This window comes from Durio zibethinus, chromosome 13 (assembly GCF_047325235.1).
Source record: "Durio zibethinus cultivar Kanyao isolate XHJ-2024 chromosome 13, ASM4732523v1, whole genome shotgun sequence".
Classification (NCBI taxonomy): Eukaryota; Viridiplantae; Streptophyta; class Magnoliopsida; order Malvales; family Malvaceae; genus Durio; species Durio zibethinus.
In genome coordinates, this window is record NC_143174.1 from 24,378,679 (window position 1) to 24,394,384 (window position 15,706).

The 15,706-nt window shown below is 34.4% G+C and overlaps 3 protein-coding genes across 12 annotated transcripts; 1 reads left to right on the forward strand and 2 right to left on the reverse strand.

Moving 5' to 3' along the window:
- The first annotated feature begins 2,004 nt into the window (after window positions 1–2,004).
- LOC111304234 (vesicle-associated membrane protein 711-like) lies at window positions 2,005–3,419 on the forward strand. The gene is made up of 4 exons (XM_022900763.2): window positions 2,005–2,405; window positions 2,571–2,761; window positions 2,823–2,986; window positions 3,083–3,419. Exons 1-4 carry the CDS (start codon window positions 2,186–2,188, stop codon window positions 3,174–3,176), a joined length of 669 nt encoding a protein of 222 aa, XP_022756498.2. The 5' UTR covers window positions 2,005–2,185; the 3' UTR covers window positions 3,177–3,419.
- Window positions 3,420–3,897: 478 nt separating this feature from the next.
- LOC111302606 (uncharacterized) lies at window positions 3,898–5,568 on the reverse strand. The gene is made up of 2 exons (XM_089742439.1): window positions 4,972–5,568; window positions 3,898–4,794 (listed from the first exon to the last, which is right to left on the reverse strand). Exons 1-2 carry the CDS (start codon window positions 5,566–5,568, stop codon window positions 4,027–4,029), a joined length of 1,365 nt encoding a protein of 454 aa, XP_089598565.1. The 3' UTR covers window positions 3,898–4,026.
- Window positions 5,569–8,667: 3,099 nt separating this feature from the next.
- LOC111303294 (putative clathrin assembly protein At5g35200) lies at window positions 8,668–14,979 on the reverse strand. Of its 10 annotated transcripts, none has more exons than XM_022899448.2 (17): window positions 14,848–14,979; window positions 14,721–14,742; window positions 14,070–14,194; window positions 13,904–13,973; window positions 13,656–13,753; window positions 12,682–12,823; window positions 12,498–12,598; window positions 11,760–11,843; window positions 11,548–11,598; window positions 11,381–11,446; window positions 11,233–11,298; window positions 11,065–11,145; window positions 10,881–10,958; window positions 10,213–10,356; window positions 9,948–10,023; window positions 9,594–9,706; window positions 8,668–9,412 (listed from the first exon to the last, which is right to left on the reverse strand). In XM_022899448.2, the coding sequence occupies exons 3-17, from the start codon at window positions 14,166–14,168 to the stop codon at window positions 9,038–9,040; spliced, it is 1,644 nt and encodes a 547-aa protein (XP_022755183.2). In that variant the 5' UTR covers window positions 14,169–14,194; window positions 14,721–14,742; window positions 14,848–14,979; the 3' UTR covers window positions 8,668–9,037. The 10 variants fall into 10 exon arrangements, with proteins under 10 accessions (XP_022755183.2, XP_089598309.1, XP_022755180.2 ...); XM_089742183.1 differs by having other exon boundaries at window positions 14,070–14,205; XM_022899445.2 differs by having other exon boundaries at window positions 14,710–14,742.
- Window positions 14,980–15,706: the final 727 nt, after the last annotated feature.

The following is a 15,706-nucleotide window of genomic DNA, read 5'->3' on the forward strand; positions in this document are numbered from 1 at the left end:
CTTCTTCTTGGACACACTATTCGGCTGACAATCAGATTGATAATGTATCTGCTGAAAATATTTTCCAAAGAGCTAATTACAATTTTGGTACTTGAACTTTGAAAAAAATGTTCAAATTGTTATGAAAAAAATAAAATCAACAGCTTGTATCCTAAACTTTCAAATAATGTATATCTTAAAATTTTAAATTATGTATCATTTTAATTTAATTTTAATCCCTTTAATCTAATCGGCCTATATATATAATATTTAATAAAAATTATCAAATTATATATTTGTTATACATATTATCAATATTTTTTAATATAAATTAAAAATATATATTTTACTTAAACTGTAAAAATTGTTTAGGATTGATCACTCATTTTTTATCACATGACATTCATATGAAGATTTTGATAAAATATTTAATACTTTTATTTAATAAATAAATATAATAAAATTATATTAGGTAAATACTATATAAATAAGTTAATTTAATGATATTAAAATTTAAATTATAATGATTTATTATTTAAAAATTTATAGTGCAAATTATATGTTTTATTTCTTTAAATAGTATACTTTCTCAAAATTTAAACATCACAAGTGCAATTATTTATTTACAAATATAGGTCTATAAGAATTATTTATTACCTTTATGGAAAACTGAAAATTCAGTGTTAAAGTCCCTGACCAAGTCTTCCCACTAACTTCCGATCCTTCCTAAAACTTGATTCGAGAAACATCAGTGAACAGGGACAAGTTTGATTGTTTTAAGCGAAATTATGCATCGGATTCATAAACTAATTACAGATCTAAAGAAATTCGCCAAAAAAAACAAGATTTGATAAGAGAAAAAGAAAAAGAAAAGAAACCCAGCATGTAACTTTTTTAGGGACTTCAACACCGATTTTTCTGATTCCAGGTATTCTTGCAAACCTGCCCACAGAAGAGGGGAAAAGAAAATTGAAAGAACCAACGCATTAAAGTTAGCAGCTTCAATTTACAATACAATGTATCAATTATGTACAAATATTAACAGTAACAGCGTTGAAGTTGGTGAAAGGCACTATTGACTGAATTATTAGTTTAAAGACAATTACGTGATAGGTTAATTTCCATAAGTACAGGATTTCTAAGGGAAGAAAGGATTAAACTTTACAGTAAATCAGAAAATCAATTACCACTTGCCAGGTCGACGAAATCATCATCAATGAGCCAGTTATTTGACTCCTCACCTTCAGCGTTGACTGCTTTCTGCAAGCCACCACGAGTTTCCGGCTACTTGTTCAGCTGAACCCAGCCATTGGATACACTAGATGAAGAAATTTTATCCTACAGTGTCGATTTAGGCACCGATACTCTATTAGAAAGATAATTATCATCGTCTTCCAGATCACTGAACGAAACATCCTCTCCATATTCCAGGTTTTTCTTGATACTCACAGAACTTCGACTGGAAATATCTGCTTCTTCCAACCATTGCTCAGCATTCTCTTCACCGGCAATCTCTAATCCTTCTGCTGCTATAACGATTTCAGTGACCTTTCCCTCCGAGGAGACATTCTCTCGTTTTGTCTCACTAACTTTGCCACTCTCTTAAGATGCATCGAAACTTCTATTCTCAATCTGTGCATTCTTATTGTTTTGCAGCTTCTGCAGAAGTGAATCGTTAGTTTCAACAACCTGCAACATAAGTAGACCTTCAATGAAAATGGTTTCGATTGCATAGAAATTAGTTACAATGGAGCAAAAAAAAAAAAAAAAAGCCACCGGAGAAAATGTTGGCAGAGTTGAATCTTTCGCTCGCCTTTTCTTTTTCTTCATTGACCCGACTCCCTCTTCCATTCAAGTCCCCACCACCAAACCCATTTTGATTGGTCCACATGTCATTTCTGCCAAAGTAGGATGAAAATCCATCGTCCTCCTTTTCCACTGCCCTTCGAAAATCCACCTCCCTCCACGTGGATTCCCTTTCTTCTATGTTTTCATTTCCCCTCTCCTCCTTTGTTTCTTTGTAGTTAAATTTTCCCCTTACCCAATCTCTGTCGAAACAAAAAAACCGGCCTCCGAGCTCCGATCCATCCCCATCTTCAAATCTAAACCCCTCCCCCCTCCCCCCAAAAAAAATTACAGGGAAAAAGGTGACCAGTAATTCAGATAAACAGAGGAAAAAACAGGGGAGACAGAGGGTAGCAGAGCAATGGGGATATTTTACGGGATGGTGGCGAGGGGGCAGGTAGTGTTGGCGGAGTTTAGCGCGACCCAAACAAATGCGAGTACTATCTCGAGACAGATATTGGAGAAGATGGACGAAGCAAAGAATGATAGCAATTCATCGTTTTCGCATGATCGTTATATTTTTCATGTTAAGAGAACCGATGGCCTCACCGTTCTTTGCATGGCCGATGATGCCTCTGGAAGTACGTTGCTCATAAAATTATTTCATATTTATTTCTTTCATTGATTTACTGTTGTTTATATACATAGAATGATAGAAATTTTCATTGGTTATTATCTCTTGTTAGCGTTTAAATTTTGCTTCGTATTCACCTTCCTGATAGGTTTGATGTTGATATTATGTGTAGGAAGAATCCCTTTTGCTTTCCTTGAAGATATCCATCAAAATTTTGTTAAGACCTACGGTCTTGCTATTCTTTCAGCTTCAGCTTATGCCATGAATGATGAATTCTCCAGGGTCTTGAGTCAACAAATGGAATATTTCTCGAATGATCCCAATGCCGATAGATTAAACCGTTTGAAAGGGGAAATGAGCCAGGTAAAATTTTCGAATATAAATGTGTTTCTTTGAAATATAGATTTCATTTTTGTACATACAGGTACGGAGTGTAATGATTGACAATATTGAGAAAGTTTTGGAGAGAGGTGACCGCTTGGCGTTGCTGGTTGAAAAGACTAGTACGATGCATGGGAATTCACTTCGGTTCAAAAGGCAATCTCGTCGTTTCAAAAATGCCATGTGGTGGAGAGATTGTAAGTTCAGGTAGTAAGTATGCATTGAAAGATTATACGTGGGGTTGATTCATTCCATTTCAGTTCCAGTATTGAAATTGTCGTTGTTGCTGCTGTTGTCTTGTAGGGCGACATCGATACTACTACTTCTGTTGATCATCGCATATGTTCTGCTCACGTTTGTTTGTCATGGATTCTTTTTGTCGTCCTGCATGATGTAGCACGGCAGCGTGGTTTGTCAATTTTTTTGTCTTATGATATATTGGTAATGCTATTCACGGACAATCTGGCCATGAAAATTTTTCATGTTTAGCAGAGCTGTCAGCTGTGTTTCTGTAAATGCCTGTAATGATACAAGTTTATAAATCTTGGCATAAGATAAATATTTTGCCAATTTTGAAGTCTAAACATCATTCTCCGAGGGGATGAAAAATTTATAGGAAAAACCAATTCTTTCTATAGACTTGCATGATAGAAAAGAAGGAAAATTGGACGGATTAAAAAAAGACAGGGTTTCGATTTAACATTAATTAAGGTAAGGATGGAACAGTTCATGATTTCCAAATTAATTTACAGATGATATATAAAACTTTGCAAAATTTTACCTTGTAAAAAAGTTACACTTAAATTGAGAATTTCTCTTGAAAGACTGAATGATTTATGCGCTTTAAACTTTGGCATGACTCACAATGACCATTGAGCATGAAGTTGGTCTCTCTTTCTCTCAGCAATTTTCTAAGATGTCGAATTATTTTGATTATCAATTGAATTGAAAACTTATAAAGAGTACTTTGAGTTTAAAAAAAAATGAAAATGGAAGGCTCAAATTGAAAACCTGCAGGGAAGTTTGAGTTGAGAAAAAAAAAATGTAAAATGATGATCATATGACAAATATAATGTAATTGTATATTTTTTTAATTTATTTTAAAAATGTCAAAATAAGAGAAAAGAAGATGATTTGAGAAAAAAAGGCAATCAATATAAGACAAGTCTAATACAAAAATAAATAGGTAAAGAAATAAATTCAAAGCGTGTTACTAAGATAAATATTTAAATGGTATAATTAAGATGTCAAATCATCTTGATTATTGATCGAATTATACGACCCACAAGAAGCAGCAAAACCAAGCAGATCCAAACGTAATACGAACCGGTTGTTACTTTGAAAGGCACTGTGTCATAAAAAGGTGTTGGACGGTAAACTGAAAGCAGATAGGACATTGACATTGCATATAAAGCAGCCCACATAATCATCATAAAAATCCACACGACAAACCTCCGTTTTAATGGTAATCCACTCATGAGAAACAGGACGATGCTTATAGATGACATAAAACCTGCTGTGTTGTGAGCCAGGAAATAATTATATAGACTTGGATTAGTATCTGCCATGATTGAACCTCCTGCCTTGTGCGGATTTGATGTGGAGTCGCCTTGAAAGTCGTCTTGCCAAATACCACCAGAAGGGTTCACACCAGCTTGGAAAGCCATGGTAGCAAGCAGTGATGCTACCACCATCAATGAACTTCGCTTTTTTTCTAGCCAATCATCATCGTGGCTCTTACCATTAATATTCTTTGAAACTTTATATTTGGAGTAAGACGCATTCATTTGATAACACGTAGGTGGAGATAAGATCTTGGTTCTTACATCTTTAAGTTTATGCTTTGATAAATAGGTATCCTTTGAACGCACAGCTCCAACACATAGAAGAGACCTTGAAATTGCCTTGAATTTTGAATCTCTTTCTTCTTGTAACAAAAGATCCATCGGCACAAAGCCATCCGCATTCAGAGAATTCACTTCTACTGTTGAAGTTGCAATCAAAAAGTTTACAACCTACAATTTGATTATTGAACTCAGGTTATAACAAATGATCAATGATTAAATGTTCATATCAACTACCGGAATTTCATTTAATTCCATGTCTAAATAAAGACTGGCAATAGATTGAACAAATTTTAGTACAAATCTTTTTTGAAGTTAATTACCTTGAGTTGAACTAATTTGTCAGACCCTGATTCCTAAGTTGATTATCAAGCGTACCTCAATTTGTTTGTCAGCCGCAGCTAGATGCAAGATAGTATTGTCTTCAGAATTCCTGAAATTGACAAATTTATGATCGGCAATAGTTCCCAGCAAGTACTTCAGTGCCTCCAGCTGGTTATACCTCACACACCCATGCAAAATGGTTTCTTCCCCATCTATCAGCATTCGAGCTGCTTTGCGTCTGGTTTGAACCAAAACTCTCAAAATATTCATACGACCCTTGATTGCAGCAATGTGCAGAGGGTTTCTACCATCTCTGTCACAAACAAAGCACATGTCAGCATTAACCTGGAGCAATCTTTTCACTATGTTGAGGTGCCCTTTTCCAGTTGCTAAGTGAAGTGGTGATGATCTTCGTAAGTCAAGTTCTTCAGCTAATTCAGGCTTTCGAGTGACAATTTCTTCCACAAATTCTGCGTGTCCAAGCATAGAAGCTATATGTAAAGGTGTTTCAGGGTAACGGCCGGTGATAAATCTGTCAAGAAGCAATGCATCCCCATGAAGCAAATTAAGCAAAGAAACGACACTTCCTTCTACAGCTGCTTCACAGAGCTTCCTCTCCATTTTCTTTTCATCGACACACGAAGAGACAACCCTTATGTTCAAGTAAAAGATATAATTATTTACCCACAAATTATTAATTTAATTGATTAAGATTTTTTTTTTTTTTTATGAAAATGTATTGAATTCAAGTTTTATCGGTGATTATTTATTAAAATCATCTCGATCAATTTATAATTATATTTATTTTAAATTATCAGATATGATATATTTTATTTTAATTTTAAAAACTAATAAACTTATCTACTCCAAAATTTTTCTTACAAAAAAAATATACAATCATACACCACATTCATACCTAGTTCAATAAATAATAGTATTAAGGAAAAAGATCTGTATAAAACCATTACTCCACGCCGGCGCATATCTCTTTCATTCAAATATATCACGTGATCGCACTATTAAAAAAAATTAATTATTCATTACATATAGCATGCATGTAGTCTGATACTCATGGGTCATTTCACTGCAAATTTCGAGAACCTGAAAACATATAATTCATTAATATCTTTATCCAAAATATAAAATAATATTTTAAACAAAATTTAAATATTCGGTGACATATACACGACTCACAAACCCCAAAGTGTTCTCATGATAAATATCATCTGACGGTAAATCCCAAATCGAACCTAAGAGATGTGTGAGCCTCTGCTTCGCTTGTGTATCGTGTCCTTGTTTGCAACAACGTTCCTTAGTTTGCAAGAGTACTACCAAATTGACTCATACTATTTGTTAGTATTATATTTGACCTGTTTCCCTTATAGAAAGAATATTCTTACCATCCTCCTGAAAATTTTCATGTAATTACTTCGATTTCATATGAAATTTAAGGTTTTTTTTTTTTTTTGTCAGAATCATGTCTGGGTTTCATCCAAATGATTCAAGTACTTGCTCGATCAATTGTCTAGCTGGGTGTAGGTTTTTTTATAAGTTGCCTGCTTTGGTGCTTCCGTTGGATGTTGTTTCTAACCCATGTTTTTGTTTGTTCATCCATTTGCTAATGACAACTATGTCTGATAAAACTATCTGAACCATGTATCTTTGGAGTTAACTACCAGGATTGAATTAAAACCCATCTTTCTTATGTTGAGTGAATTAAAGAAGTTAATTTGAAAAAGACACTGGTATATTTTTGTAAGATAAAGTTGTAACTGAAAAGCAGAACATTTTTATGCGTGCCAAAACCCAAGAAAGAAACTTTAAGGAAAGAGAATTAATGAAAAGTTGCATTTGCTAACATCTTTTCTTATCAACGCTGCAAGCAAAGAGGATTGCTTTCATCTTATATCACATGTTACACGCAGAAAGAAAGGAAAAGAAAATGAAGCAAGAAATGAAAGAATCAACGCATTAAAGTTGGCAGCTTATATTTACAAATCAATGTATCAATTATGTACAAATATCAACAGCAACAGCCTTGAAGTTGGCGTCTTTGAAGGCACTAATGACTGAATTATATATTGAAACACAATTATGTGATAGGTTGATATCCGCAAGTACAGAATTTCGGTGGGGGGGGGGGTGGTGAGGATTAACTTTACAGTAAATCAGAAAATCAATTGCCACTTGCCACGTCTACGAAATCATCATCAGTGAGTCTGTCAGTTGACTCCTCAACATCAGAATCTTTATCTCGAGAGTTTGATTGGCCTGATTTTCTGCAAGCTGCCACGAGTTTCCGGTCTCTTGTTCAGCTGAACCCAGTCATTGGATCCACTAGGTGAAGAAGTTTTATCCTGCTGTGCCGATTTAGGCGCTGATACTCTATTAGAAAGATAATTATCATCATCTTCCAGATCACTGAACGAGACATCCTCTTTATGTTCCAGGTTTTTCTTGAAACTCACAGAACTTCCACTGGAAATATCTGCTTCTTCCAACATTGCTCAGCATCCTCTTCACCGGAAATCTCTAATCCTTCTGTTGCATTAACAATTTCAATGACCTTTTCCTCCGAGGAGAGATTCTCTTTCTTTGTCTCACTGACCTCGTCACTCTTTTGAGAAGCATCAAGACTACTATTCTCAATCTGTGCATTCTCATTGTTTTGCAGCTTCTGCAGAATTGCATCTCTAGTTTCAACAACCTGCTACATAAGTAAACCTTCAATGAAAATGGTTTTGATTGCATAGAAATTAGTTACAATGGAGCAAATACACACATGTACTGCTGCGTATTGGAGATAAAAGAGAAAATGCTACTGGAGAATATCTTGTCAGAGTTGAATCCTTCCCTTGCTTTTTTGCATTACATATGTATTTGATTATATTCACTATGAGATGGGGAGCAACACAAAGCAGAAGCACTTCTTATGGAAATGAAGAATGGAATAGAGTTGGAGAGTGTATGATATGTAGCAGAAGATGCAGATCATAGATTCTTTGCCTTCTAAAAAACCACCGCTTTGCATGCAAACGCGTCGCTTGCTTATGCACATCTACTCTAGTGACATAAGTTACCGAAAATACAAGATTAATATAAGAGAAAAATCTCATTATCACCAAGTTATTTATCTATCAACAGTTGTTGCCGAAAGTTTCTTTTTTTTCTGTTTTTGCCTTGATTTTGGAAACAATTCTACTTTTAAGTTTTAACTTCCGTTTACTTCTTTCTCCTTTCGGTTTTTGGCAGTTAAATATGCTCCATACGTCACCGTTTCTCGCCGTTTTAGACTTCTAGCTTCATCTTTTTTTTTTTTTTTTGGGATAAGAGATTCTTTATTCTTTATTCTTTTTTTTTTTTTAATTTATATTTCCATTTCATCAATAATTAGTAGCTTGCTTTGCTATTGCCATTATCAAGTAAATAAACAAGTATAATAATAAATGCCAGCAAGCTGTGGTGGGCCTTGATATTTGCCTTGTTTTCTTTCCATAACTTGAATTCAAGAGCCAAGAGACAACAGGAGCACATTTGGTAGAACGAATTTACCTTTGTCTACCTGCTGGCTTCTGCAATGGTTGCAGCAGGGATTATATCTATTGAATATCTATTATTGGTCATCAACAACAACCACAAGCCAGCAGCATGTGACCATTCATAATAATACAGATAATTTTACTCCCATTAACAAACTAATAACCAACCAAGAGCCATCAATTTCAAACTCATGCCTCTATAGTAAGCGTGTGGGAACAGTTCAAAATATTACAAATAATTTCTGACTGAAAAAAGAAAGGGACAATCCTGAAAGCAAACATGAAAGCTCCTGCTCCAGCATCAACAGCATTTAAAGCATTATTATCAATCTTCATCATGGAAAATAATCAATAATAAAATGCTCTCTCTCTCTCTCTCTCTCTCTCTCTCTCTAATAATAATAATAAAAAAAAAAACTTAATCTAGCTAACTACAGCACACTCACAAACATATGATACACAATTTCCTATTCTACAAGCATTTTCCATCCTCAAAATTCACAGCTGACAATTCACATGTTTCTTCTTTACTGTTCTTCCAGGTAACGCATCTATGTAAGGCCTGAATAAGGATTGTATGCTTGAACAGGCATACCTGAGCTGTTAGGCTGGACATGGGCTCCATAAGGATTGCCAAAAGGATTTGAAGGCTGCTGTTGTGTGCCCATCATCATCATCATCTGCTGCTGCTGCTGCTGCTGCTGCTGCAACATAAACACCTGCTGATGATTGGCCATTGCTGCCATCTGGACTGAAGGAGGAGCAACAACCATGTTGGAGGCATAAAAGGGGTCATGCGCTGGTTGTTGCATCATGGCACCAGACATAGGAGCTGGTTCCCATGGATTATAGCTCATATTTTGGTTGCTTCTTCTGATTGCATCATCGTACAGGCTGTCCAGTGTAAGCTTGTCAAGTCCTCCGGCCTTTCAATTAATACATTTAAAATAGTATCAGTTAGACATATATGTTATGTTATTTATGTATGAGTGGACACACATGTTTATAATCCTGGACAAAACCATTACAGTGTAATATGTGACAGCCTTGTAATATAGCACACAATTTGAAAGGTTCATAGAGGAGAGACAACGGAAGTAAAAGTACCAGTTTGCTAGCAGCAGCAGCACTGTCGTTTGAGCTTGGAGCAGTGACAAGTGCCAATTCCCAGCCAGAAGTACCATTTGCTTGAACAGGAGCAGCAGCAGAAGTTTGCTCAGCTGGAACACACCACCGTGGAAACATAAACACAATTTCCCAACAAGAAATAAACCAATGAAGCAGAGTTGAACCAATTTAAAACAAACCAAGAGAAACTGCTTCGGAGCTTATAAATTCAAAGATGTAAGACAGACTTGAAACTATTCAAGTTTGTTTTATGTGGTTAAAAATAGTAGAAAAGGAGGTTGTTGAAGTTTCATGCTGTGTATCATTGAGTTACTATAAAGGACTCAAACTCACCAACAGGAACAATAGCCAATGCTAATGCATTCTTCTCATCTAATTCTGAAGTAACTGGAACAGGATCATTTAAACCCTAACAACAAAAAGAAGAGCTCATAATGAAACTAGAAAAAAAAAAAAACAGATGAACTGCCAAGTTCTGATATATCAATATAGTAGCTAACAAGAACAGAAAGAGACTAAGAAGTTCATAATGCAACTAGAAAAAATTCAGATGAACTGCCAAGTTCTCATCTAACAATGTAGTAGACTACGGAATTACCAACAAATCAGGCGGTTCAACAATAGGCTCTTCCACTTTCTCCACTTTTTCTGGTTCAGGTGGAGGAGGTGATGGTGAACTTTCCTCCCGCACCTCTGGGGTTTTCTTGTTCTCAATGGCCAACACTTCCTTGGGTTCATCAGCCTGCTTGTTCACAAATAAAATGTGTGACAGTAATCATCACAAACTTTTCTAAGATTAACAGGAAGTAGTAAATTTCAAAACTGGAGTTTTATAAACAATTACAAGAACATATATCATAGAGATGGTAATAGAATATTATATATAAACATTAACTCAAGGGACAGAACAACAGTGAACATTGCATTGATTCATATACTTTATAGGAATCTGACTTCAACCTACATATAATTGTCTAGATCTGCACAAATGGGTGAATCATCATTCATTTAAAGAAAATGAACAATCACAACTCTCTCAACTTATTTTGCCAACAAAAAACTTAAAATCACATTGCTCTATTTCCACAAGCCAATCAAATGAAACTGTTATAAAATTCATAAGCTAAAGAGGATGAGGTTTACAAACATAAATACATATATATATATAATATTTAATTGCATGTATGCAAAGGCATGGAAATATATAAATATTAAAATATCTTCCAGTTCAAACCAAAATCAATTTCACAGAGAAAATTTCTAGACCTGGTCTTTGCGAACTGTTGAAGCCCGTGGAGCTTCTCTTACATACTCTTCCATGGCTTGTAGAAATGATGCAGGAGGCTTCAACAAAAAAGGCAAAAGAAAATTAGTTTTATAATGAAAACTCATGAAGATTCAAGGAAATGCAAATCTGCTTCAGAAGGCACCAAAGCTGGAGGAATTCTACCTGCTCTATCTTAATAAACCTTTCTCCACGCCCAACATCAAGACTTTTACAAACTTCGTAAAATTCTGAAAGCCTTTCCGCCTGCAAAAAAACCAAGTGTTAAATTCCCCCGAAGTTTGAACTCCCCTTCATTTACACTAGGAGATGATATTAGCATACTGGATTTACCTGTCGCCCAGATCTCCTGTATATATCCAAAGCCCTCATAGCATCAGGACGTTGCATCTCAAAGAACTGTCATTGTTCAGAGCATCATATATAAATGATTCACTGAATAAAAAAGTATCTTATTTTGAAAGTTAATACCACAGCTTACCTTGTCTACGAGATTGATTGTACCATCACTTATAGCTTGATAAATTTTGACACTTTCAGAAGCAACCTGTTTGAAATGAAAAGGACAAAGAGAAGAGAATGTCATTTCCAATTAATTCTATGAATATGGGGAGCGTAGACAGTTAGTATGTTTAAACAGTAACATACCATCGAAAGTGCTAAATGGATTACATAATTATGAACAGCTGCACCTTGTGGCTGCACAGAAATTCCATCAATATTCCCACTAAAATAAAGGGAATAAAAATGAGAAGATTTTGTAGAATATGTCGTGCAAAGAGATTTGCAGCTAATACAACCAGACACCATGTTCCCTGCCATATCCATGTATATCACAACAAGAGGCATTAAACACTCACCTGACAACCAACAACACGAAAAAGAAGCTGTTGCAGAGCTGGCAACTGCTCAAGCAACTCTTGGGTGTCCAAATCTTTAGTTCTCTGCAAGATTATTTAAATCTATGAATTCTCCAGATAGTTCAGTTTCAATAAAATTAAAGGACTTAAAAGAGACATATTCATAATTCTAACAAGAGAAAGACAACAATAAGGTCCTCACAGGGTAGTTTTATTTAGTTAAATTAATAGCCCACGGTTGTAGGTCTGCATGCAGGCTTCCAGACACTAAAAGCTAGAGGATAGATAAAAGGATGGCAGGAGAGAGGTTTCGAAATCTAGAGCAGTTTTTGATAATGATAGTTTAGAAACCATACCATGAAATGAAGCATGAAAAAAGTAGATTATTCAAGAGCTAACTTGGGGAGATATCACTAATTAATTTAAAGGGAAAAATAAAGTTCTAAGTCTAACTACTCTGAATTCTCCATCAGAGCAAATTTCACCCAACAAAAAATCCCAATTTGAGTGAATTAACTTGACATATCAATTATCCTTCACCCTTACCTTCTTCTTTTTTCTCGTATCATGCAAAAATTGGAACTCTAGACAAGTGCTATACCAAATACTACCTATGATGTTGCAGAAAAATCATTAAAGATTTTGTAGCAAAATGCCTCCCAAATAAAAACGAAAGAGATAAAAACTAGTAGTGCAGAATCAAGAATAAAGTTTATGTTGAAAAGATAAGGTTCTTACCGGGCGGTCTGTCTCAATATCATACTTCAAGACCCGGAAACATTCCAGCCTCTCCTCCACGAATAAGGCATAAGTTCGAACCCAGGCAGAATAATCCCATGCTGTGCACCAAATGGTTAAGGATTTAATAAACAAGGAATTTCATTTTTCTGAAAATAGCATGCATTCTCAGAAGATAAGGTACCATTTGGGCTGGAATCATCCTTGAAATGAGACATGTTAAGCATATGGCTTCTACTTCTGCCATAGTTAATGAGTTCTTCATGAAATGTAGGGTCCACCTCCCTCAGAGCACGATGAATGACTATTAAAGTTTTCAATGCAACCTACATGCCAAACAACATTCAGTCAACCAAATTTCAGCAGCACCGGTCAATTATAATATAATTGGTAATGTCTGCAGAGATCTTTCCAATTAAACTAATAAGTCAGCATCTAAGCTCCTTGATGTTCAAGTCACCATCAAGTTAACAGAGAATCCATAAATCCATTAACAAATAATCCCTATGACGTCCTCAGTATTCACAATGATAATCTATCATAAGTCCCCAGTTTTGAAAGTACAACGCCCATGATAAAATATGTAACTGAAACTTGCAAAGAATTTTAATTACAGTACATTCATAATCTGAAATGCTGCAGGACCAAAATTTTCAATGGTCAGAAAGATCTTTGAAATAGTAAAGGCATGGAGCAGGGATATAGATGGTATCAAAAAGAATGTGTTGTCAGAGAAGAAAATATTCAAACTAGCAGTCATATATTTCTAATCAAGCACAAAATCTATCCTCAGTTTCTTGAAAACTAAAAGCTTCAATCGTTTTCAGTTTCTTTTCAGCATAAGAAACATTTCGCATTTAAAATCTTATGTCCAGTATAACATGATTGGGAACAGATAATCAATCAGATTAGTTTCTATCATTTGAACAAGAGTGATAGTCATAGATATTTTTTAAGATTTTTTAAAGCTTACAGAAAACATTAATAATAATAATAACAACAACAACAACAACAGTAGGGGTCTTTGTAATTAATCAATTATTTCGCTCTTAAAGTTTAGGCACAACTTTCATTTGCAGTAACAAGTGTTAACTCAAATTGGCACATCCCAATCTCCAGTAATCTCATTACAGTATGTTATTGCCAAGATTAACATACCGCCCAATTATGCGTCCTTGATAACCGCCTTGCAAGAGTATGGATGCAATAAGCAACATCAGCCCGAGGCCTAGCAGCTGAAATGGCGGCAAAAATTGCTGTGGAAAGGGAAAAATGGTCTTGCCTTATCTACAAATCATCCATAAAGTGCCCTCTCTATGGGCAGATCAAAACACAAACTAAATAACAGTATTACCATCCACCTTGGTGGGAATAAAAAAAATTTGAAAAGAGAACCCAGTACCCACCTCTAATGTGTTTTTCTTTTGCAGGCCGTTCATAATGATTTGTGGCCTTAACTATATTAATATCCAATTCCTGCAAAATACAAAAATGAATAACAAAAAAGGATCAGCAACATCCATAGTTGAAATAACCATCTTGACGGTTATTGTTATATACAGCTAAACCCACCTTATAATCACTATTGACTTTAGCCAATGAAACAGTGGTGGTATCTTTGATGGCTCCAAGTGCTTTCCTCAAGCTCTTCTGCGTGCCACCCGCAGACATTCTCTCTCCCTCTCAATCACAAAATTCTAAAAATAAACTATCATTTAAACAACATTATTCTCCATATAAACTTCAATTTCCATCAAACTAGGCAATAAAATTCCATCAATCACACATATTACTTCCTTGAACTCATTAAAAACATAATCTTTAACCTCAACTCTTGATTTTTGCAAAACACCAATTAAGATCAAATTATACCATAATTCATAATTGCCTACATAATCCAATAAGCACTCGTAACTCTCATAGCACATTTTGAGAAATTCCCATCACAAACACACACAAGCACACACTCTCAACGAAGAGAATGAAGAGGCAGTAATCAATATAAAATTAAGACAAACTCCTGCAAAATTTCCCTTTTGATGCCATGAAATGAGACCAATTACATAATAAAAAACAACCAATCAAACCCAAACTAAAGATTAGAACGAAACAAAGAACCAAAATCCAGATAGCTAAACAAGAATAAAACCCCCCATCAAAACGAAAACGAAGCTAAAAAAGTTCAAAATTCAATCAAATAAAAAGTACCCACCTTTGACTTACCATCCAAAAAGGGGAAAAGGATCTAACCAAATAAAAATGAAAAAAGAAAATCGATCAACAATACTAGAATTATGTTAATCTTCATTTTATAAATTGAAAGACTAAAGGATCAAATAGAAAGTTTTACCTAAGGCAGAATCATAGAGAAAGAGAGAGAGAAATTAGCTCTGGTCATCTGGAGAGAGCAAAGAAAAGTCGAACGAATAATATTAATGAGCATTTGAGTTCTGGTTGGCTTTCTTGGGCCGTCGGCGTCGCTATTTTTTTGCTTGCAATTAGCATTATTTAAATCTTTATTTATTTTTCTTTATGTTTCATATTTTCTGTCTTTCTACGTGTCACAAGAATACGGCATTGTAAGGACTTGTCCGGTCGACTTTGTTGATAAACTAATGTGGGGGGTTCTGTTACTCCGTGTTCGCTGTCATTCTCACAATTTGCGCCCGTTTCCCAATTTTTCTTTCATTTGATTCCAAGGCTATTCTAGGTTTTAATAAATTTTACTATCACTTTGAAATTGGATTTATAATTTTAATTCAAATTCTTTCCCCTTTTTGCATTTTAATTAAATTTAAGATGGTTAATTTTATTTTCATTTTTTATAGAATTAGATTTTTTTATACAAATTATTAGAGATCATATAGATCGAATAAAGATTATTAGAGTTCTAGCTTTGATCTCATAGTTAAAATTTTTATTATATTTTTAATTAATTTAAAATTTTATGTACATGATTAATATATATTTTCAAAATCAGAGGAAAAAATGGATAAACTCGATGAAAAAAGTATAAGTATAATAAATCAAATTTGAATTGATATAATATTAAACTTAAATTCGCGTTTAACTCAAAATTCATGATTCAAATCTCAACTCGAACTAAATTTTTATATTTTTTAAATTGAACTCAGTTAAAAAAAAATTATACTCGAATTCGTTCGATTAAATTCATTTAATATATAAAAATAAACTTAATTATTATATTT